Source organism: Oreochromis niloticus, linkage group LG19 (genome assembly GCF_001858045.2).
Source record: "Oreochromis niloticus isolate F11D_XX linkage group LG19, O_niloticus_UMD_NMBU, whole genome shotgun sequence".
Lineage (NCBI taxonomy): Eukaryota > Metazoa > Chordata > Actinopteri > Cichliformes > Cichlidae > Oreochromis > Oreochromis niloticus.
In genome coordinates, this window is record NC_031983.2 from 4,508,290 (window position 1) to 4,531,872 (window position 23,583).

General features: G+C 38.7%; 1 protein-coding gene across 5 annotated transcripts in view; it reads right to left on the reverse strand.

Moving 5' to 3' along the window:
* Nucleotides 1-23,583, reverse strand: part of npas3 (neuronal PAS domain protein 3) — a 333,725-nt gene that overhangs the window by 48,475 nt on the left and 261,667 nt on the right. For all 5 annotated transcript variants that reach the window (XM_019349116.2, XM_019349115.2, XM_005455939.4 and 2 more), the window contains one exon: nucleotides 11,263-11,443. In XM_019349116.2, coding sequence (XP_019204661.1) covers nucleotides 11,263-11,443 — 181 coding nt within the window. The remainder of the gene's footprint in view (nucleotides 1-11,262; nucleotides 11,444-23,583) is intronic.

Below are 23,583 nucleotides of genomic sequence, written 5' to 3' on the forward strand. Positions count from 1 at the left end.
TATTCTGTCGTACTTCTACTGGCATTCATTCCTCTTCTCTCCAAAGCATACCTCCACCTCCCCAGGCTCTCTTCCAACTGCTCCCTACTCTCACTACAGATCACAGTGTCATCTGCAAACATCATAATTAACAGAGACTTCTGCCAGAACTCATCTGTCAACCTGGACACCAAAGAACCTTCTTTGCAGTTCCTTGCAAAATCATAGAGCAGATCATAGACAAGTTAAACAATCTACCTTAACCTGAAAAAAAAAAATGCTAGCTTGCTAATGCAGGATGCTTTGGGAAATTTTCTATAGCTAATGATTCCAGATTTCTTTGGGTACCCTAATTATGACTAAAAAGGAAAATATGGAATGCATGCTGAACACACTGAAATATTAAAAGCATTATAGCTGATCATTAATATATAGGTTAATAGGTTAATAATGTAAATCTTTTGGTTTTAGGTTTATCGGCCACACTGGAATAATGTGCTCTTTTAGGGTTTGACTAACAAATAATGACTATGACTATAAAATTATCAGCATTTGATTAGTAACTAAATTCAAATGGACTTGTAACTTCTTATTACATGTTGCAAATATTTGTCGCTCAACAACACAATTAGGAACACATTTTATTACATTTAATCAGTGGTCTTTCAAAGTTGCATCGCTGCAACTTCTATCACTGTTCAGGACAGTTTTTTCTAAACAGCCCATTTCCATGTTAAATTAATTCATAACTCAGTCTTCACTTTTCCGCCTCTGTGTCTCTGAGTCCTTCTGTTGTTATTTCTTCTCTTTTAATTTCTATCTCTCTCCTCGTCCCTCTGTTCATGTTTGGCCAGACGAGCGCAGTGTCCCCAGATAAAAGACAACCAAACAAGAAAGGGAAGTACAAAAAACAAACAAAAAACAACAACACAAGAAGCAGAACACGATGAGAAGGAAGAAGAAACAGAGAGGACGGGGACAACAGAGCGAGGCGCATGCTTGGTGTAATTGAATCCAGGCGGCAGCAGAGAGAGGGACAGATGGATGAACTGAACAGATTAGCATCCGTAATCAGAGGAAGGCGTGAGGAGGAATAGATGTGGCGGCCGTGTTCACTGAGCTGCTAACTGGTTTTACAAACATGTCTGTGAAGAGTTGCTCTGGCTCCTGATGAACACAAACTATGACTTATTGTCTCTGATCAGATGGAACAGACGTGCACCCGTTGTTTTACATGATTACTACTTCTACTGAGACTTTGAAGAGGGTCATCGCCTAGCTCTGATAGGGAGAAGAACGTGAACAGATCCGGTACCGGTCACAGAGTGTTGGTTGTGAAACCTCAAGTTCATCTGTAAGAGACATTTAACAAACAGGAGGAAATGTCTTATTTTGTTTTTTTTCAGCCTCAGATGAATCCATATTTGCTGTTCCAGTGTGTATAAATAAAGTACAGTATGTGCTGCTGATACGTTGTTGGGAATACCAGAGCAAACTACCCTGAACAGGTAATGGAAGGCCTCTCATTGGCTTCAGGTTTAGGGTACGGTTAGAGTAAGTCTCCAGGAAATCAGAATAGCTCGTCTTGCCATCATGTTAATGTGATCTTATGTGGGTACAGACTTGCGACCTTAGACCCTGTCTTGATTTTCTATCATGTCTCACTTTCTGCTGGGATGTTCGGTTCAAGCTTCATGCCCCACTTTTTAATCTATCTTTGTCACTTGAAATATCAGCTTTTCCTTCCTTCCTTCTCTCTGTCCCATCATATTTAAACTTGTTAGATACCTTTTTGATTAAGCCTCCAATTTACTCTTTTTGTTGCTTTCCTTTTATTAAACTGAATCTATTTTGGTTTTTTGTCCCTTATTAGTTTTCAGTGTCTATCCATGTTAACCTTCATGCCCATCTTTGACAATCTTTCCTCCCTTCTTTTCTGCTTTCATTCATACCATTGGTAAACATGCTGTAAAATCCATTTCCACATTCATTCTTCCATAGTCAAATGCTTATCCATTTTTTTCCTTCCTTTTTTCCTTCCATATAATAAAGTGCTATATGGGGCCTTTCTTTTCTGGTCTATTATTTATTCACTTAAGTTCCACCAGTTTACCCCATTCGTCCTTCCTGTTTTAAACTGGATTAATTCTTGTTCCTATTTAGTTTTTCCACTCTCTATCCTTGATTTCTTTTATATTTCAGTGACCTGCTAAACATCATTTCTTAATTTCTTCCCCTGCTTGTACTTTTCTTACTTTAGTTAGTCTTTTCTTATTCCTGTGCTGTAATACTGAAACATTAACACATCGTCTTCTCTTTGCACCGTCAGGGGCAGCCCTCCTTACTGTGTGTGACATATCACTCTCTAAACTTAGTTTGAGCTCACTCACTCACTCTCACACACACACCCTTCGTGCCTCCCCACAAATTAAAAGTTGAGTGTTGGACCTTGAAGAGTTCCCATGTTATCATTGCTGTGACAGAAAGATAGCAGTGAGGAACGCTTTATTTGCCGTCCGGTGCCGTCCTGTCCTCTGCTGCCGTTATCTGAACAGCTCCGGCTTCCATTGTAAACAGCCCCGTCCTTGTTAAGAAGCCTAATTAGAAAACTCTAATAATAATGGTGTGTGATTGGCCATTGTGTACTCTAAAGATTCCATTTAGAGCGGTGGCGAGCGGGTGGCGGTTTAATAAAACTTAACCAAACGGATAATTTTGCTCTAGTAATAATCCTCTGCTTCTGAAAAGTTCTTTGTTTGCCTCAAGTGGTTTTATTGCTTTGCTTAAAAAAAGACACTGATTTAATTAATCTGAGCACTTTCAGAAAATCCATTGTGACTAATTTTCCCACTGAGTGTGGAGTTTAGAGGATCTGCTGTATAGAAATCATTTACCAGGTCTGAAAAACAGAACAGCTTTACGCAAGACTTCGAGACTGAAAAAAATCTTTTTTCTGTTAAGACTGTAGGTAACTCTGCTTGTGAGAGTGAGCTATCCCTCACTAATTAGTTTACCGAAGAAAAACAATCATGTATTAACCTTGATCATTATCTAGAAACAATCAGCTCACCAGCGTAGCTGGTAACGGTTGTAACCTGACATCGTACAACCTGTGCAGGTTCTTTTATATGCTTTAATCATCTTCATAATATATAAACTTATAATATGTCATATATATTTTCTTATACTTATTCCATTCACTTAATTTACATATCCATTCACAACAAGGAGCCATGACCCTGATGTTTCAAATTACAAGTGCCCAATCTTACTACCAAATCATAACATATGGAGGTAGTGTGATTGCCCTTAGTGCTGTGCAGTCTTGAGCATCAGTTTTTCAATATGCAAGATTAACACAGTGGATAAGTGTATTTTAACCATGATGTTTTCTAAGCCTAACCAAGCAGTTATCAAACTTCAGGTTTCTGCCAATCCAGAAAGAATCACCAAGAAATCTAACAAGCATGGACCGGAAAAAAACACGAACCAAGAACTTTCTTGGGAAGCCACTGCCGCATAACCAAAGTGAAATCAAATAGCAAGTTTAACAAAGTGAAAGCTAAAAATCAAAGATACACACATTGGACACAGGCTGCAGTGTCCTGGTCCTTATACAAACTTTTCTTGCACTTGCCATAAAAAATTGCAATAGCTAATACATTGCAATACAGGAGGACTGAAGTCCCTTCTAGTGGTCATTGAGCGAGATATCACGAAGTAAAGCTGGTAATAAAAAAATAAAACCAACACTGAGTTAGACAAAACAACCAAACACACAACTGACAAAAGAAAGTGTGCGGGTTTGCTTTTGCTAGAAGCACGTATGAATATGATTACAAATCAAAATGATCACATACTCAGCTCAGAAGAAATCAGGAGTGAAAGGTGGATTATATCTTGAAAAGTTCATTTTCATTTGTGCTCATACAAAGAACATCCAACTGAGGTGGATTTGGGAGAATTTTTTTTTTCTTTCAGTGACTGGAGTCTGAATCCATATAAATCATAACACACCTCCAAATGTTTGGAAAACATTACCAAAGCAAGCTACTAAGAAAAACCCTGAAACTTTTGTTTGCTACCTAGCTATAGTGCTCTATATGATGTACAGCTCAAGCTCTTTTTAAAGGCCTTTGAGGAAAACAAAAATATTTGAGAAAATGAGGCTTGAAGAAAGAGGTGAATGACAACTAGAGTGTGTAATACAAGAGAACAGTGTACATGTGTAAATATCCCTCCAGATTTGACCTTTGCCTCCTGTCCTGGAGTACAAGTGACATTTCAAATGCAAATACAAACACACTCGACTACCGAACACACACACACACACACACACACACTGAGTAAATTTGTCCTTGGGCAGCAGCCGCTGCCAATGGCTACTCTACATGACATTAAACGTAGGTGACTGTAAACTTGGATAATTATGATAAATGTGAGTGATTATGACGAATTATTCCCCTCCATTGTGCTAATAGCATAATTAGCAACAATAATCAAAGACTTATGATGTTGAAATAAGGCAATGCCGCGGACAATTAGACCGCAAGGAGCTAGTAATGGAGAACTTATGGTGTTTTCCTGGAGGGCAGAATTACTCTTACTTCCAGAAAGACTTTTAAACTGAGCTGGTTTTCTTAGAAATTTTGCCCTCTGATGAGAGAAAATTGAAATAAATACTCCATTAAATGCAAGCTTTTATGAAGATGGAGTGAATGAGAATGAAAGTGAGTGTAAATAAGAAGGCAGGTGGCTCAAAGGCAAACCATGTAGGTACTGCTTTGTCCTTCGAGTCAACTATTCAAACTAAAGTTTAACTGGAAGACAAACAGAAAGAAAAACTGAAACTGTTGTCATGATTCTGGAAATGTGAACATACATGTCTCGTCTCAGGTGTTTTCTTCCTGCTCAGGCAGAGATAGTCTAAGGCGTACTGAAGCCTGAAGGCACATCAGATCATTAAAGCAGCAAAGACCTAATCTTGAGTTTGGATAATAAGGCAAAGGAAATGACGGATGTAAAAACTCACTGTCATTTTTCTGTCAGAGGTGTCATCATTGTGTGGTCATGCAGTTTGAAGAAGGGATGGTTTTTGAAATCTTGCCCTCTTGCTGTGTTCAAAAATCACTTTGACATCAGAGATGTTAGAATGTTGCTGAACAGCAAACCTCTAAAAGCAAAACAGGATCAAATTCTCTTGGATTGAAAGATGCGCTCCCTTTCACGAACTCATGGGAGAAACAATTAAATCAAGTGTCTGACACAAACAGAACCTCGAATATTGCAAGAGGGATGTGAATGTGAGTGTCAAATTCAGTTACTATTCAGTTGCTGAATATCCAGAGGCAGTAGTGCTATTTTTATATAAGCATCTATATGACATTGCAAGGCAGCTGGGCTTTCACCCGATTTGCAAAACCACCATCACACTTTTGACAAATTAAATCTTGCCGAGATTAAAGCTATATGCTTGCAGAGAATGAGAAACTGCCTGTAAATATTCCTACAATGATAACAAAAAGTGTTTAATAATAGTTATAACTGATATCACCCTGTTGATCTTGTTGCTCCATGATTAACATTGCAAGTCACCATTACATTGTTGTGATATCGTAGCTTTGCAATGTGGGGAAAAATTGAAAAAATGCTATTGCTTATAGTTCCTCTGGAGCAAATGGTAAGCATTTTAAGTGAAACTTGATTTGCTGTTAGCCAAATTTAGCTTACTCATGTTGTTTTTTTAGTAAAAGCAATAAAGCAGCTTTTAGCTAACTTCTTGGCTAATGCTAACTAAATGCTCACAAGACAGTATTTGCCAATGGCAATGTTGATCTTGGACTAACATTATGATGATGATGAAGGAAAAACATGAACATGGGAGTACCAGATATCCCTAATATACTTAACAACATGCTAACTCTATAGCTAGGTACACTGACTACTTGCTAGTTTTTGAAGCTGTGGCTGGTTTCTCCTTCTATCTATGCCTTAAATCCGACTGGTTGAAGTTACTTTGTGGCAGACAGTAATTCCCCTCATAAGTGTCATTTAACAATAGGTTTCCACTGATGACTTCCTAGATCAGTGTGGCAAATCAAACTGCATGACAGGTGCTGTGCTGTATACAATTATCCAAGTTGGCTCAAATTTAACAGTGACAAGTTACTGATCTTCCTTTACACTTTCCCCAAGTTTAAATGGTTTTTGAAAGATTAAACAAAGAAAAGTACTCAAACTAATGGCTGCTTTGGAGCAAGGAAATTGCACAGATTAAAACTAAAGGTCAGAGCATTTACACTTACTCAATGCTAAATTACATGTTTGATATTCATTTTGTGTAACAGGCTAGTAAGAATGCAACATTTCAGGATTTTTAAGAATCTGAAAAGCTTTGTGTTTAATAGGTATTAGATGATGAGAATGAGTTTTAGTAACTGGTCTTTTGTTTGAGGCAAGATCTTACAATTTTAGCGAAGCACTCATTTGGTCATGTTACACATTTCCATGGTGCGACAAAAACACTAGGTTTAAACACAAACCTATCTTTAACAATATAATTATTAGAAATTATTTTATAAATGCACTGATTAAATCTTGCAAAACCTTCAGTATTACAGCAAAAGCCTATAGAATTTGTCCAAAAAACCTTTAGCAGCCTTACTTCCACAAAATAAGTTTTCAAAAACCTTGGGGTGGCTGTAGCTCAGGTGGCAGAGCAGGTCAGCAGGTCAGAAGGTCGGTGGTTCGATCCCAGGCTGCCTCCTGGCTGCATGCCAAATATCCTTGGGCAAGATACTAACCCCAAGTTTGCCTACTGGTGGTGGTCAGAGGGCCCGGTGGCGCCAGTGTCCGGCAGCCTCGCCTCTGTCAGTGCGCCCCAGGGCAGCTGTGGCTACAATGTAGCTTGTCATTGCCTGTGTGTGAATGGGTGAATGACTGAATGTAGTGTAAAGCGCTATACAAATGCAGGCCATTTACCATTTTACCATTGCCCAAATCTTACAGCTGTGCCAAAGCATGCAACCATTAACCACCTCCTTCATTGTAAGGATGTCAAAGGTCAAAGTCAACAGCCAGCTCACATCAGATACATTCCCGATGACTATGTGACCCTGAACTGATGGTATGTAAAGAAGATACTGAAGTGAGAGAAAATAAGAACTGCATGGAGAGTTTTCCTCCTCTCTGAGACTCTGAATTACACTTAGGAGTAATAATTTTCAACCACTCACCCTTCAGAACAGTTAGAGATGCTGAGCCTCTCAGGCTCAGTTTGACTGATATTAGTCAAATTGCGTCATGCGCTTTTAAAGATGACTCTCTTTAACTGCAAGAGGGTGTTGAAAATAGAAGCGTTGAGCTTCAAAGGAAGCTCTCTCCTCCAAGGTCATCTCGTGTTTTAACTCCAATTTCAATACTTTATGAGCGTGACTGTAATTAAAATGATGGGGTCAGCTTTCTGATATATTACAACAGAGCAACCAGTGAGGTAAAGCCAGTTAATAAATTCTTTTTCAAATTGAGACTGGCGAACTTCACATGGAAAAGACAACTTTTGGTTTCTTGAAATGCGGACAGAGTCTCATTTATTTAGCAAACATGACAATAAGTTGTAGGCAGTTAACTGGAAATCTGCTTATGCTGTTATCTTAGCTTTGTGGGTGTCTCCTCAGATATCTGGGCTCATTGTCCTGCTGCAGAGCATGTTTGTGACTGATCAGAATCTTCCCTAAAGTCATTCCACAAATAATAATATAATCTTTTAAACATTAACCATAAACATTCATGGCCATCTGCAGTGAGCAAATGCTGGAGTTCACGTCTTGTATCAAATTGGAATTTATAAATAAAAACTGGTCATGACACAGATATTGCTTTCTGCAGAAACATGGTCTTGTATTCTGTTGTAGATATCATTTATAATTAATGGAGCATAGTGATACAGCAGGCACACCAGCAGATCAGCTAATTGATATCTAAATATACAACTGGCAAATCCTATATTCTGCAAGCCCATTTACAACCCACCTCCACCTTATTTACTGTGTTGGAACTAGTGCCATATCTGCTGTTTCTGAAGCTTCTCTGTTCTGTGCTGAGATCCTTCTGTTGCTTTCCCTCCCTGTGGATTTCAACATGCTCAACTCATTTTGGATGGAAATGAGGAAAAAATGATTTCTGCTTTTTGACTATAATGACCCTGTCTGATCTGAACTTAATTTCTTGCTTTGTACCGTGGAACAGTAAGTTCCTTTGAAACAAAAGGGCCGTTTTGACTTGGCTTTAAAATGAGATGATTTGAGATTCACAATCAAATTCAGAAACTCACTGAAATTAAAAAAAATGTTAACCTTTAGTATTGTTTCACTGCTATAGAATCAAACCAAAGATGCCCAATTCACCCATTCTTTCTATACTTAAGAGCTTTCTATCTAAGAATGACATGCATTCATTCTCTGAAAGATGCATTGGAGAGCAATTTGGGGTTAGTATCTTACCCAAGGATATTTGGCATGCAGACTGTAACAGCCAGGAATTGAACCACCAACCTTCCAGTTAGTAGATGAGAGCAATTAGAGATTTAAAACCTTAGGATTGAGGATAAGGGTAAGGCTTTTTCAGAATAAAGCTGCTGTTTCTCGAAAAGTTTTCATAAAGAACTGACCAGTATTAACATATTTTCTCACAACTGCTCTGATCAAAGATTATATGATTCAAAGTGGATATCCATGATTATACTACATATAGATTTACAGGGGTGAAAGAACATTGGCGCATGGATTCTTTTACAAGATGAGTGTAATACACTTGATTGATGGTGTCAATCACTGAAGAAAAATAAAAAGTTCTTTGTCAGCCTGTGGATTTATTTCATGTTTGTCATTGTTGAAGAATTTTAAATCTTTGGTTTCTTTGCTGTATGTTCTGGTCTTTGATGTACTTTGTTGAACTTCCACCCCAATCAGTTTTAGCAAATATTAAAAGGGAGTTTTTCCTTCCCACTGTCACCAAAGAGATCGCTCATAGGAGGTCATCTGATTGTTGGGGTTTTTTCTGTATTCTCTGAATTACTGTAGGGTCTTTGCATAACAATATAATGTGTCTTGAGGCAGCTGTTGTAGTAACTTGGGGCTATGTAAATAAAATTTAATTCAGTTTTAGTTTATTCCGGCTTTTAGATCCTTCCTCAACCCCTAATGACAAAAAACCCATGGAGGTGCACGAAGAACATCTGAAGTCCACACAGAAAGTATCCAGCCAACCAGGAGATTCAAACCTGGTCTACATCACCTTTGAGGCTACAGTCCTAAACACCGCAGAAGGATATCACCCACCCTTAGTGTGGCTGTAGAGTCAAGGAAAAAGACACAGGACAGACCGATGCCCCAAAATCTCATTGCAGAAACAATCCAACTCAGAGAAAAAAGCACCAGTGAAAGAACTGAAAAACATCCAATTTACAATACTGGAGGTTGAGATGAACAGCACTGTTACCCTGGACACCTGAATTATTTCAGGTGCCCCTTCTTCTCCTGAGAAAAACTCATACAAATTCATACCAGCTCTGCTGCCCCCCTTCCTTTTCCAAAGGCAAATTAACATTAAATAACACATGCATGAATCCTAATCCTCCCTCTTCCTCTCTCTCTGGTCAAGTTATCATTGGGGATCACTCTTTCACATCCATACATGTCTGCCTGAAACCTCTCCCTCCCTTTTCTCTCTCTTTCTCTGGACAAATTAACATTGCTAAGCACTCATGCACATTCAAACATGTCCCTACATCCCCTGCCTCTCTTTCTTTCCATCTCTCTAGGCAAATTAACATGGGAGAACAAACACCTTTGTCCTCGTTTCCTTGCTTTTCTCTTTTGCTCTTTTTCATCGTGTGGTTGAATTAACTTAGGAATCACAAAGAAATTCATGTAAACTCCCATTTGTATTATTTTCTGCCTATACATGTTTAATTTCTGCTGCTTTTCTTTCTTTTCAGACAAAAAGATGCTGATGACCACATACATGTGCTCTTATCCTGTCTCTCTATACATATCCAGTTTGGAGGGTGGAGAGACCAGGTTAGAGGTTTGCAGAATGTCAAAGGAAAAAAAATGGGGGAACAAAAACCTCAAATGTGGAACTTCAATTAATTTAAAGCCCCCACCCATCCATCAGCTGCACCAATCAGCCAAGAATAAATCCGCGGCAGATCTAATTACGGTGCCGTCTCCGAAGACCCCGGCTGCCACGAAGCCAATCTTCAACTCCTTGTTTGAACAGGCTGATGAACTAAGGGACTCGATGGATATCAAGTCATTTTGTTTAATTTATAAATGGATTTTCCCCTAATACTTAAATTATCATCAGCATGAGAGAGGGAGAAAGTGAAAGAGAGAGAGAGCAATCCAAAGCGTTTGTAAGGTAAAAAGTCTTGAACATGTGGTGCAGGAGAGGATGGAGGGGTAAATGGATGGAGGGATGGAGGAGACAAGGCAAAGAATTCCAATGAGAAATGTGTCCTTTCCCAGTTTATAGCAGTGATGGCTCTACAGTGTGTTGAATCAATTTGTTCAAACATTCAGCAAACGATAGAAGCATCAAGGTTAGAGAATGTTAGCGAGAAATGGGTTGCGACCAAGGAGAACCCTGCAGACTGAAAAATGGAGCCAACACAGAAGCATCACTGACTCCCATGTTTAAATGGCCAACTTAACAGGATCAAAAACATATGTTTACACTTTTGACTGGTCATTTTTTTCCTGCATGCATCACCTTGACGACATAATTCAGACTCAAACATCTAGACCCACGACTGTTCAGATATTCTGCTAAGGCTAACACTTCCACCTACAATTTGACTGCTATATAAAGTGCTCGTCGATGCTATTTCAATGTGTTTCAATCAGTCTGTTACAAACTTTGATTTCATCTAGCTTCAGGAGAAACATCCTGAAAAATCTAGTCCAAAAAGGTTTATCTGCATACTTTTCAAGAGGATATAGAAGCCTTCTGAGTCAAAAGTCTTGAGTTGTCTGGTTTAGTCAGAGTCATTGCAATTCTCCTTTGGTTTTATCAAGGTCAATCATCAATCTCTTAAAAAGAAAAGGCTGTTGTGAATTTTTCAAGTCCCTAGAACTCATATGGATTGATTAACTTTGATGGTTAAGTACTTTGCAGCTGTCATAAGTATTGTGCTGTTTGAAGCTTTGTAACTTCTGTTCTCTGCTGTGGTGAAAATACTCTGCAAGACTAACTTGAAGCCACTCTCCCTTGTTTACCTACCTGGTTCAGGTGTCTCAGAGTGTGACGATGAAGAAGCTGAAGAAGCCCCGTCTTCGTTGACTGCTCCCTGGGATAGAGACATCCCTCGGCCTGGAGGAAGTTTCATCCCAAGCTGCTCTGCCATCTCCACATGATCGCCAGGGTGGATGTAGTCAAACACACTGCTACCAGTGAGCTCCACCTGCAGAAATAAAGCGTTGTTAAAAATCATCCTGTAAATCCCCTTTCGTTCTTTCTTTTGTTTCTACACAATCTTTAATGTCTTGGCTCATAGTTTACTGTTTATTATTTGTCATTTATTTTAATAGTTGGTCCCACAAACCAGTGAAGAATTTGTGTGTGCTGAAAAACACTCAAATCTCAAATATGGAGAAGCAATGGCTGTTGGTTTTTGGACAGTTTGGAAATTGTTAATTGCTAATATTCTGTTCTTTGGGGCATCATTTTCATCTTTTTTTGCTGACCTTTCATTCTTTGTCTTCCTACTCCGCAGCTTGTCGTCTTTCTTTCTCCTCCACCCTTTACTCCATGGCTATTTTTCAATCCATAGTTCCATATCTCTATATCCTATGCAGTTCCTTTGATTCCTACATTCACCCTGTTCCCTTATGTCACTCTTCTACTTCCACCAATACAATAAAGGCGATTCATTTCACAATGCACACTTTTGTAGAACTGGTAGGATTGAAGATTTTCCCTCAGGAAGAAAAGACAAAATGCATTGAACATGCATTAAAAGTCTGCTGTAGATGGAGTTATTGAGCAAGCAGAAAAGAGAGGCAATTAAGAGTCTTACTTAACAGAAAAATCTCTTGGAAAAGGCAAATGCATCAGTTTATTGCAAAATATTCACGTCTAGTGAATAGTATTTCTTTTCTTTTTTTTATTTTCTCTTTGACATGTTATATTTTATTGGTAAGTGACCTTGTTAAGTAAAGATGGTGCCATCTGAGTATTTACTAATCAAAGTGTTTTCAATAAAAAACCAAACTTTTACTGTGTAGTAAAAGAATGGCTATATGTAAAATATTATATACACTTTCAGGCAGGTCAAAAACTCGAGCTCTGCCACAAGCCTAGCAGATTAGATAATCTTACTGTTGTGATGTTCTTCTATGCATCCATTTGGAAAATCTAGTTTGGCCTGCTCAAAGTTGCTGCACACCTGCAAGGTGCTCTGCAACCAACCTCCACCTGAGCTATCAGTGTCATATCTGTTATCATTGACACCTGCTTTGCTCTGGGCTGGGGTCTTATTGCTACCCTCCCCATCTTAAACTTAGGACGGGGAAGTTGCACAACAAAGCCACGGTGCTAAGCATTACTACAATCGGAGGAATCCTCTTGTGAGTGTCATGGTCTGGACAGAAAAAACAGTAATAACCTTAAAGAGTAGGATAGTTTAGAAGGTCTACCATTTGGTAGAATGGGCTATGATTTTGACCACTGTTTTTGATTGGGTCTTCTGTTTAACACTGCAGCCACTCTTGCTCGCAATTGCAATCGCTCTAGGAATGCTACACTAGTATTATATTTTTAACACCCCAACTAACACCTCCACCCCTCTCTCTTTCATCCCTTCTCTCCTGCTCTTTCTTCTCCTCTCATCCCGCTCCTCTAATCCGTTCCTTGTCAGCCGTGGAGAATCAGCAGCATTTTGTCTTTCTTATGGAAATGGAATAAATAAGCTCCCTCTTATTAAATAAATACAGAGTCCCTTCACCTTAAAGACTCTCATTAGTGGCGATGGAAGCGGATTTGTCTTCGTTAATTGGGGATGAGACGAGCGAGCACCATCGAAAACCACAGCATTACGCTTACACAAAATCACACATGTACACTGACTGGTGCTTGCAAAAGCAAAACACGCAGCTTGCACAAACAAATTCCTGTCAAGGTTAGAAATGCACAAACACAGCTTGTGTGACGCACATGTACACACACACATAATTAGGTACACAAGTTTCAAAGGTGTGATGGTTGTGCTCTGCCATTTAACATGTGTGTTTTCATTTGTAGCATATCAAAAAAGATTGTGCACATTTATTTCCACATGCTAATCTGGTTATGTATGTTTGTGTGTGTGTTCAGGTTTTTTGGGGGTCCGCTGGGACAAAGGGGATTACATGGGTGTAATCCCTTTAATAAGAAATCCCTTTAAGGCAATTTAGTCCCCTCATAAAGTCTCATCTGGAGCAGAAAGTGATGATTAAGAAATGAGGCTGATCACTGAATAACATACACACACACATTCAGACCCTGGTGCACCATGGGAGTTAGTGTTCATGTTTACACATTACAGTGCTAATTGGATCTACATTGTTCTTCCTTGCAATAACACGCTGACTTTTAATCAATTAAAACTTGGCATAACTATTTTACATAAAGTCACTGGTGGAGCTAATTACACAGAGGAAACAATGTAGAAAAGAAATTAGACATTCTGACACTTGCTGCAACAACACTTTAAAATAATTATCATGCAGCAGACCGAAAAATAACACATTACTGTAGACAAGTATGTGTCAGCTTGAAGCATGTAACGGGTAATGGCATTTAAAATTTTTTATAACCCTTGAAACAGTTTAGGTGTATTGTAACATTGAAAGTAAATAAAAGTAGCATTTTGCTATAATACTAGCAGAACTGACTTTTTTTCTGGGAAAAAAAAAAGACATCCCCACTTTTTTTTCCAGTGGTCCTAATCCTCTTCCGTACTCGTGGGGTGATGATCAGTATAAAAATCAAAAGGGATTCATGAAAAATCATTTAAAAGACATATGACAGTTTATAATTGCTATACAACAGTGTTCATCCAAAGTTTCATTCAGATTGGCACATCCGTTTAAGAGATAGATGGAAGGAAGGAAGATGTTCAAATATTTTTTATTATTATCCTTTATTTATCCTGGTGAAAAGCCAGGAAAAGTTACAACAAACAGAACTGCCGGATAAAGGAAATGTAATGAAATTTCAAAATAAGTGTTCTTACAGAATTCAAAATTAAAATGAGTTGAAATTTGTTTCTTTAAGTGCTAAAAACTCTAAAGTTCAGGTAAAATATTTTCCACAGTTATCTCTTGCTTTGGTAAATGTTACTATTAGCTGCAACTCTCACACTGGTGCAGTCTGACATTGCACAGACATAGTGGGCACTTATGCTTCAAAGGTAAATGTACACCATAGCCGTAAACTCCCCTGAAATCGTACTCTGTAACCAACAGCATAAACTGCTGTGCACCTAGAAATGCAACTACGTGATTGGCCTGCTCAGCCTGCCTCCTGTACATTTTCCAACTATTTTTCTTTATGTAGTTTTTGAATTTATCAGTGAGAGAATAACAAACATTGCCTCACTATGATGAATAATTATCACAGCATCAATATATGGACTCACACATATCAGGAAATTACTATAGTTCAGGTTTCTGAAACTGTTGGAATGAATGTTAGGAAGTGTACAAAGTGGAAAAAATTGAGGGATAAACATGCTTGGACCACGTCAAAGACACCGAACCCAGGAGAGACAAATTTATTTGAGTCTATTGGATGTCACCACTTAACCACTTATAAAACAACGGACACGCCTACGCTGCAATTAATAGGGAACTTTAGTTTAAACTGTAAAAATGAATATTAAGGAACCCAAATTAAAAACATAGAGCCACAGATGAGCAGAATAGGAATCTGTCTGGGAACAGTGGAGGAGTTAAAGCTTTCAGTAATGGTTGCCCTGTATTATTAGATAGTGGATGCTAATATCTTTAATGACATGTTGTGCATGTTTGCAACACTTTACACATAAAGAGTAAACCAAGAATCTGTTCCAAAGATCACCTTAACACACAATGAAAGAATCTGGACCAAAGCAGAAGCCGAAAGTTCCTAAAAATCTGAAAGTTTTCACTTGAAACTAAAATTATTTAACATTGTACATTTAGTAGTGCAGAATTTCTACAACGCCACTGCAACTCAACTTGCTCAGTTGAGAAGACACCTCTACATTAATTTTTCGTTCATGTCAGAAGAAGCTAGGAAATAAAACAAATGTGTGTCTGTATGTTCCTGCCTTAGTGCCACCATGCCAATGTGCAATATGTTTACTTGGCGGATAAAGTGACTCCTGATTTAACACACACAGTTTGTGCCAGTTTCTGTTTTTCACCAAAACACAGCGGTGAAGATGTATGGCAGCCTACGTTTTTTAATCAGGCGGGAACCTTGGCAACAGCAACCTCTATATATCAAGTTATCCTTCCAGCTTTCCATACAGAGGTTGGCCAAGAGATTTAAAACCATTAAACATGTTTCTTTTTTCTCTTTCTCCTAATATCTCGTGTATATGGGCTAGCAAAGTGCGACCAAATTCACCCTTCACAGTAGGCAAAGTTTTCAGGGACATGAAGATGTTGGAATAGGTTTCCAACTTTGTGGGGACCTGGACCATAGATTTCCATCATGATTTACCTACAAAAACATAAACAAAGAGAAGGGAAATTTGGGACATTAAAGTTGTCTAGGACTCGAGGTGGCTAAACTATGACACAAAACTGGGCATTCACATTTGTTAAAATATCCAGTAATGCATCCATTCGCTCAGCACTGCTCTATAAAGATGGAAGAATAGGTATGGGGTAGTCAGAGTTCGGCTGGAGACCTTTATCAAAACAGGCTTCGTCTTTTCAATCTTCTCATTATGTATTATTTGAAAAGGATGGACAACAGATACACTAGCATATTGCAATTTCCCTGCATCAAAGCTGGTTCGGGTCACTCCAGCATATCACTCAGACACAGGAAAAGCAGGACTGGAAATGGACTGGAAATGATGACGGAACAAATCCAACTTATGTGAAACAATCTTCCATGTTCTGTTCAGAGTATGTTTAACCTCGCCTTTACCAAAAAACAAAGGAATGATTTAAACAACAGATAAAGGAATACAAGAACACAATATTGCTATCGGGGGTTTAAAAAATTGAGGGATGTGCTGGCTGAGTGGTGACCTCAGCATAAAAAAGCCTCTCATCGCTCCCATCAGGCTCAGTATGAATTTTGACATTGTTTGTCTGCTTAGAGTCTTTAGATAAAACTTATTAAAGCACAACAGACACGCAGGCTTTATCGCTTCACTCACCCTCCCAGACAAGGACATCAAGTGACAAAAGACAATAAGAATGACGGCGATAACCGTGTCAAATGAGCACAGAGTGAGTGAGAAAGTGTTTTGCGAATGAATCCAAATGTTAAGCGAGTGTGTTCGTGCGAATCAAAGAACGTGTGTGTTTATGTTCGTCCTTCTGCATCCTTATCAGTCCCTTCTCCATATTTTAGGATGTGCACATGTGTGATGGAAGAGGCTGCTGTCAGCTGTAATTACTGCAGACATACTAGTATTTGCGGCACAATGTTCAGCTATGTGAACCCTGCATTTAGAACAGGAAACCAAATAGTCTATGTGGAGGTTTCTGCAGAACACGAGTTTCTAAATCAAACTGGGCTTTCCTCAACTATTAGTTGGTGAGTTAGGGTTAAAGTCAGGGTAATGTAAGTGATTCCTTTTTTCTTTTCTTTTTTTAACAAGCAGAATCATGGTCTGAATGCACTCTTGTGCCAAAATAGAAACCCTCTAAAGTCTGTCATAGACTCCTCTTGTTAGTGTCTTTTAATTTTATTTTATTATTTTTATTTTTTATATATGTATAGTGTAACAATGCCGGAGCTGACAGGTGGAAGAAAAGGAAGGAATAAAAGAAAAAGGGGGGAGAAATAGGAGAAAATAGAAGTGATTCATAACAATATGTGTTTTATGGAGGTCATAAAGCAAGTGAGCTTAGAGCTGTTTTTGCAAAGACTTTGATACAAGCAGACTTCTTGCCCCCTCCTAGTCACTGCAAAGGGTGTAGTTTCAAGGTATTTTCAGACAGACCTGGAGAACATGTCCATTGTTTCTGTGCAATCCATTCTCCCAATGTGATGTCCTTTGGCTCAGTTCAATTCAGTTTTATTTATAGAGGGCCAAATCCTAACAGTTCCCTAGGGAAAGACCCTAAAATAATTCAGAGAAAACCCCAACAATCAGAGGACCCCCTTGTGAACAAGCACCTTGGTGATAGTGGGAAGGAAAAACTCCCTTTTAACAGGAAGAAACCTCTGTCAGGGAAGAGCAGCCATCTGTCGCGAACCCGTTGGGAGTGAGTGGAGGGAGACAGGACAAAAGATACGGTGTGGATGAGAGCCAGAGATGAATAATAACTAATGATCCAATGCAGAATGGTGTATAAAGACACAGAGAGTGGAAAGAGGTGAGTGAAATGTTCAGGACATCATGGAAAGCCCCCAGCAGCCTAGGCCTATTGCAGTGTAACATTAGGTTGTGTTATTTTGGGAGTGCCATGTTCAAACAGCATTATTTGCTGGTGAAATTTAACTTAAGGGCCACAAAGATAGAGGGGTCATGCTCTTTTGCTGTCTTTGACCATAACCTAAAGTTCTATATCTGTAACAATTCTGAGTAATACAAATTATTTTCCGTTTTGCTTCCTCTGTCTCTTTAAACAATGCTAAACTGTCGACCCAACAGCGTACACCTCAGCCTGTGTGACAAAAACCAAGAGCCATTAAGAATGAATTACAAAGCCGGTCTAGCCCTCGTAACTTTTCACCACCATTAAATACACCTCCAGCTCCAGAGTATGAGAAAGAAAAACACAAATGTCTTCGTTTTCATTGTGAAAAGGCCCAGCCCTGGCAACCTAAATAACAAATAAAAGACATGAAATCCGAAGCGTTGAATTCCCATTAATCACATTCTCACTCTCTGTATCACACTTTAATTAATATGGCAACATTTTAAAACCACACACACAGAAGCACACATACCTCAAAACAGTAAAAAACCTCTGTGTGACTTTGTAAAGTACTAATCAAATAAATTGATGTTGGCTCGCAGGGTTCAGAATTAATTACAGCATTAAACATTAGCTAAGTGGGGTAATATTCCAAGTTTGATAGTGCATAATTACTCTGCTGTTAATGATTCATGGGGCGTCGGCCTCCGTTAGAGGCGAGGAGCGAGTAGAAATGATGGACATCAGCTCATGTGTCAAAAAACTGCAGACCAACTTCATTTCCTCCTTAAAGGATAGAAATATTTTACATGTTTTCTGAAATCTTGGCTTTTTCGCTTGGAGCTTTTGAAAATCTTAATTAAGCTGAATAATTTACACTTAAACATAGAAACTTAAGTGTCAGCAGTGAAAGAGATAAAGCTAAACCATCAAATGTAACACTTGAGTAACCAAGCAACTCAATAATGTGCACACTGTGGGAAAAAAAAGACAGAAAACAAAGCCTGTAAAGTAACAAAAGAAGGTCAAAAATACTGAAGATGGCACGACATATTTATCTAATTTATCCTATTCTGATTTGTCTACTACAAAAAGCTAAGAAACATCCTGCTGTTAAGCTTACCATACTTATTTTATTCTGTTAGCCTGCGGTCCCTGCAGGAGCTGTGGGACTGTCAGGCACTTGAATTCCAGGGTGATTCCAGGTGAAAACAAAAATAAAAATTCAAGTTCTTTGTTTTATTCTTTTTGCACACTTGCTTCTTTTAACTTCCCAAAATTCACTTTAAAGCATCAAAATCTTGTTCTGTATAAAGCATTTGCCTGACTGTAATCATTAATATATATATATATATATATATATATATTTTTTTTTTTTTTTTTTTTTTTTTTTTTACACATGTAGAACAAAAAACTGGTTCCATCTGGTGCAAACTATGTGTAGATTTTGTTTGTGTTCAAGAGTGCTTAATATTCACAAGTGCAAGTGTGTATTAGTGCATAATGTTTATATAGTATGGAGATTAATGTGTCTGTGACCACACTCTGAGCTCATATGTGCGTGTGTGTGTGTGTGTGTTGGAGAATAAAGCTAGAATCAAGCTGGAAGACTCGGTGTGTTATCAGTCAGATGAATGGGGATGAATCTATATAGCAAACACATGCATGCACGCATACACACACACACAGCTGATATCAAGACGCTTTCCTTGTCAACACCTCAGAGGATGACAAATGAATGGTCCATTATGAACTGTTTGCCACGCTCTGTTTGTGTGTATGTGTGCATGTGTGTGTGTGTCAGTCAGCCTCTGATAGATGGTGATTTATTAGGCAAAACAAAACACCGAACACTGAAAGCAATCACTTCATTGGGGGAGTGAGAAAGAGGGGGAGAGAGACAGAGGTGACTATATAGCACGGTGAACAGTAAGAGGTGTCATACAGGAGGAAGTAAGAGATGTCGTACTTTTCAAGGTCTAAATAAATTATGGCACATCAGCTATTCTCTCTGAAAGTTTGAAGTGAATGAGTAGCAATGTAACATGGTGTTCCACGGAGACCTCCAGTATGTTTAATGTGTTGTTTATAACCTTAATGTTGCTAGATCGGATCTGTTTGATTTTCAGAAATTTTACTTCAAATGAAGTTAAAAAAAACATTAAAAAAGCAAAGAGGCAAACAGTTCCAACTGAAATAGATTGCGACCTTAAAAAAAAAAAGAAACGAATTCTGCACCTGAGAATGATAGGCATGAGTGCGAGTCTGTGACTGATAGATAAGGGTTGATCTGTTATTGGTGTGTTGCAGTTGTTCCTCCAACATCATATTAATGCGGCTCCAGACACATTATTGCAACTAACCAATCATGTTATTGTGATTTTTATCCTTTATCACCGGGGAGAAGTCTGCATTAAAGGCTTTCTAACACAAGGTTACAATTGAAAAGGGTCTATTTTAAACCAACCCATGATCTATACTTTGTCATAAAGTATTTCAGTCAGAACCACCATATTCACATCCAATTTGATTTCCGTGTGCAGTAAATTATATTTGATGGTTTGCTCTGTTTTTGGACTTCCCTGACTTTTCATATAGGCAAGGCTCGAAGAAAGCAGAAGAGCGGCAAGAGCCCTGAGCAGGCAATAGCAGTCATCGTTGGCAACAAATATGCCAACTGATAAAGTCAGGAATGGCACGAAAAACTGGAGATGGTGTAAAGGTGGACTGCAGTGCATCATGCAGATACTGAGCTAATGATGTTGATCGGCAAGCTGATCTTCCAGGATTATAGCTGAGCTGATTTTGAATTCAGTTCGAACTTATGCTAGGCTTGAATCAAATAATAGTAAAAAAAAAAAATTATAAATAATTAGCACTATGTTTTCCAGTCATGGACTTTGTTATCTACTGTAGTGTGCAAAAGTCTTGAGCCATTCTTGATGACTTTATATATTTTTCTAGGAAACCAGCATATTGGTGCAACCATTTATTTAAATGTGCAAATATACAATGAACACAGGATTTTAAGGCAAAAAAACTTTTGTACAATTCTAAGGAACTTGAAAACCTGAATTCGGGCAACCTTTATTCCTCACAGCCACAGCCTGAACTCTCTTAGGTGAGCTTTTCTTTTCTCCCCCTCAAAAGAAAAAAGTTAGAAATGACTGTTTCATCTTGCAAACATGGTTGTTCTGTTCATATCATGTAGCATTGTTTCAGTGTAAAATAATCACTGAAAACATACATTTTTTTTTAAGTTAACTTGAATGTGCAATTATCATAGATACATTTAAAGAATATAAAACAGAAAAATCTAAAGTGTAACTGGTTCTTACTGTTGGTCTCTTTGCCAGGTTCAAGCATGGAAATATCATCCTCACACTGCTGGAATCATTGTAACTAGAATGCAACTCCAGACTGCCCATCAACACTTTTGCCATGACCTTGTCTCTGTCTTTCACCATCTTTGTTATTGACATCAACATAGTTGATCATCATTTTATTCTGTGTGCATGTGCTTGTATGTGTGTGTCTGTGTGAAGGGGAAAACCAGCCCTTTTCAAATCTATGATAAATCGCTGGACACCGAGGAGTATGTGTCTGTGTGTGTTTGAGACTATGTTGGCATGTGTGTTGGTTTACCCTCCTGAGAGGGACTGAAAATAAGAGATCCTTCACCAAGATCAATACACACACACACTCACCAAGCATCCTCTGCCTCTGTGTCCCAAATCACTAAAGCTTCTTCAACTTGCTGACTTGTTAAACTGATAGCACACACACACCATAGGAGTGTGTGTGTGGGTGTGTTATAACTTGTCATTCATCATCTATCTCTTCTTTCACTCTTTCTAACTAACCCTCTCCTCTCAGGAATCAGGTTGTGGAGTGATGACTGTAGGTGAGGTGCATTCTGGGTGCTTTAAAGAGTCATGGGATGACACACTGACTTAAGACTCAAACACACTATAAGACCAAATCACACACTTAAGCCTGCGGAAAGGGTGGGATATTTTTTTTAACACACACACAGAGGATTAAATCACTCTGCTGGGTTTCATGTCATTGCATTGGTTCAGTGGAAATTTACAGCCAGACAGGGCCAGACACAGGGACTCAAAGGACACACACACACACACACACACACACACACATATATATATATAGATATATATAAGATTTTGTAGGCTGCACATGCATCATTGTTACAGTTGCTACTGGTCACCACTAGAGGGCATCGAGTCACAGAAAAAAAGCATTCCCGACAATGATCAAGTCAGGACAATATTTCATCATTTTTATTTTAAAAAAAGAAATGGGAAAGAAAGTTAAAGAGGACACAGTTGTGTTAGGGTTAGTAGTTTACCCTTGTACAATATAGACCGTATATATATCGGCCATGGGAGCATATTAAAGAACATTTAAAAGGAGGCCTCGGTATGCTAGAGAAAACATTTACAAATGGAGACACTCATCTTCATTGACAAATGTATACACACAAAATGTTAGTTATTTTCTGTTGAAAGCTCTGCTTTTTTGCATGTGTGTGTGTGTGTGTGTGTGTGTCTGAGATAGGTCTGCCTGTTTTGAGGTGGCAACAGAAACGATTAAGGGAGATGAAAAGAGCTTCAGTTTAATTAAAGATGAAGATAAATGTGCTGTAAACACAGGCACACTTTTAAATGCTCTATTTGAATCTACGCATACACATAAAGAGCATAATGAAATGCATACCGTATACGTGATACTGTGTAATACACACGCTGCGAGGCAAATTCCGGAACATACTCGATGCCTCGTTGGCTGACAGCTCAGAAACACACAGAGTCGACCAATCTTTAACAGCTGACGTAAATGCGAGCATCCATATTTCACACTGAGATTTAAAAAATGGTCTCGTGGTGATTCTGTTTTTTAACAATATCGACTGACACATTCACTCATGGAGCGTGATGAACGAAGGGTAGACGTACGCGTGCACATGCACAAAGTGTGGACGTGCTGCGAACATGGATGTAGGAAACCTGACGATTTGTTTGACTGCCGTCTGTCCTTTCTCTTTCTATCTATTTTATCACTTTTCAGTCCTTTCTCCCGCTTTCTCTCTTCCAGTCATATATTTTCCAGGTCTCTCACCCACTCACAGACTCCACTGTGTTGCTCTGGAGACCTGAAAATCTCTCCTCTGTTCTCCCCAAATCTCACAACAATGGGGGTCTTTGAACGTTTAGAGCGAGGGCCCTAGACACTGATAAGCCCAGTGTCGAACGTCCAAACGCCAAGGCCAATCCCTAACTCCCAGTGCATTATGGGACTCTGATAAGGACACAATGGAGAAGCACTTTTATCATGTTTCTCATGCTAATACATCCACTGCTGCTTATTCTTTTTATTGAGGAGATTTCATTTGTTTGGTGTGTTAATGACTCGTACAGAGCTTCAGGTGATGTGTGTGCGTGCTTGAGGCTAAATCTCATCCATCCTGCAGAAAGGTCCTCGGGGCGAAATAACACCCCCACACACACGTACAGTTTAAATAAGCCTTGAGGTTATGTACACTCAGTGTGTGTGTGTATGTATGTGTGAATCTCGAGGTCACTTTGCTTTATGCATAGGCATGACTTGAAACAAGGCCCTTGTTTTGTGTGTGAAATGCAGCCACACAGCAGAAAGAAAAACAGCATTTTTAAAGCCACCCAGGTCATGTTTCTTGGAAACATAACGAAAAGATTATTGTTCATGAAACACATTTAAAACTTTGCTATCTACATATTTATTCTATTTTCTTTAAAATAAAAATCAATCATAACCAACTAAACATATCATATTTAGTCCTGGTCTTCCACTGCTGGATGCACTGTGGAAATAAACTGACTGTAAAAGGTTTAATGTTACATTGTCAGCTGGCAATTATGTGACAGCAGTCCGGAGTAGGGTATTTTGTAAATCTTAAAGTGGCACACAAACC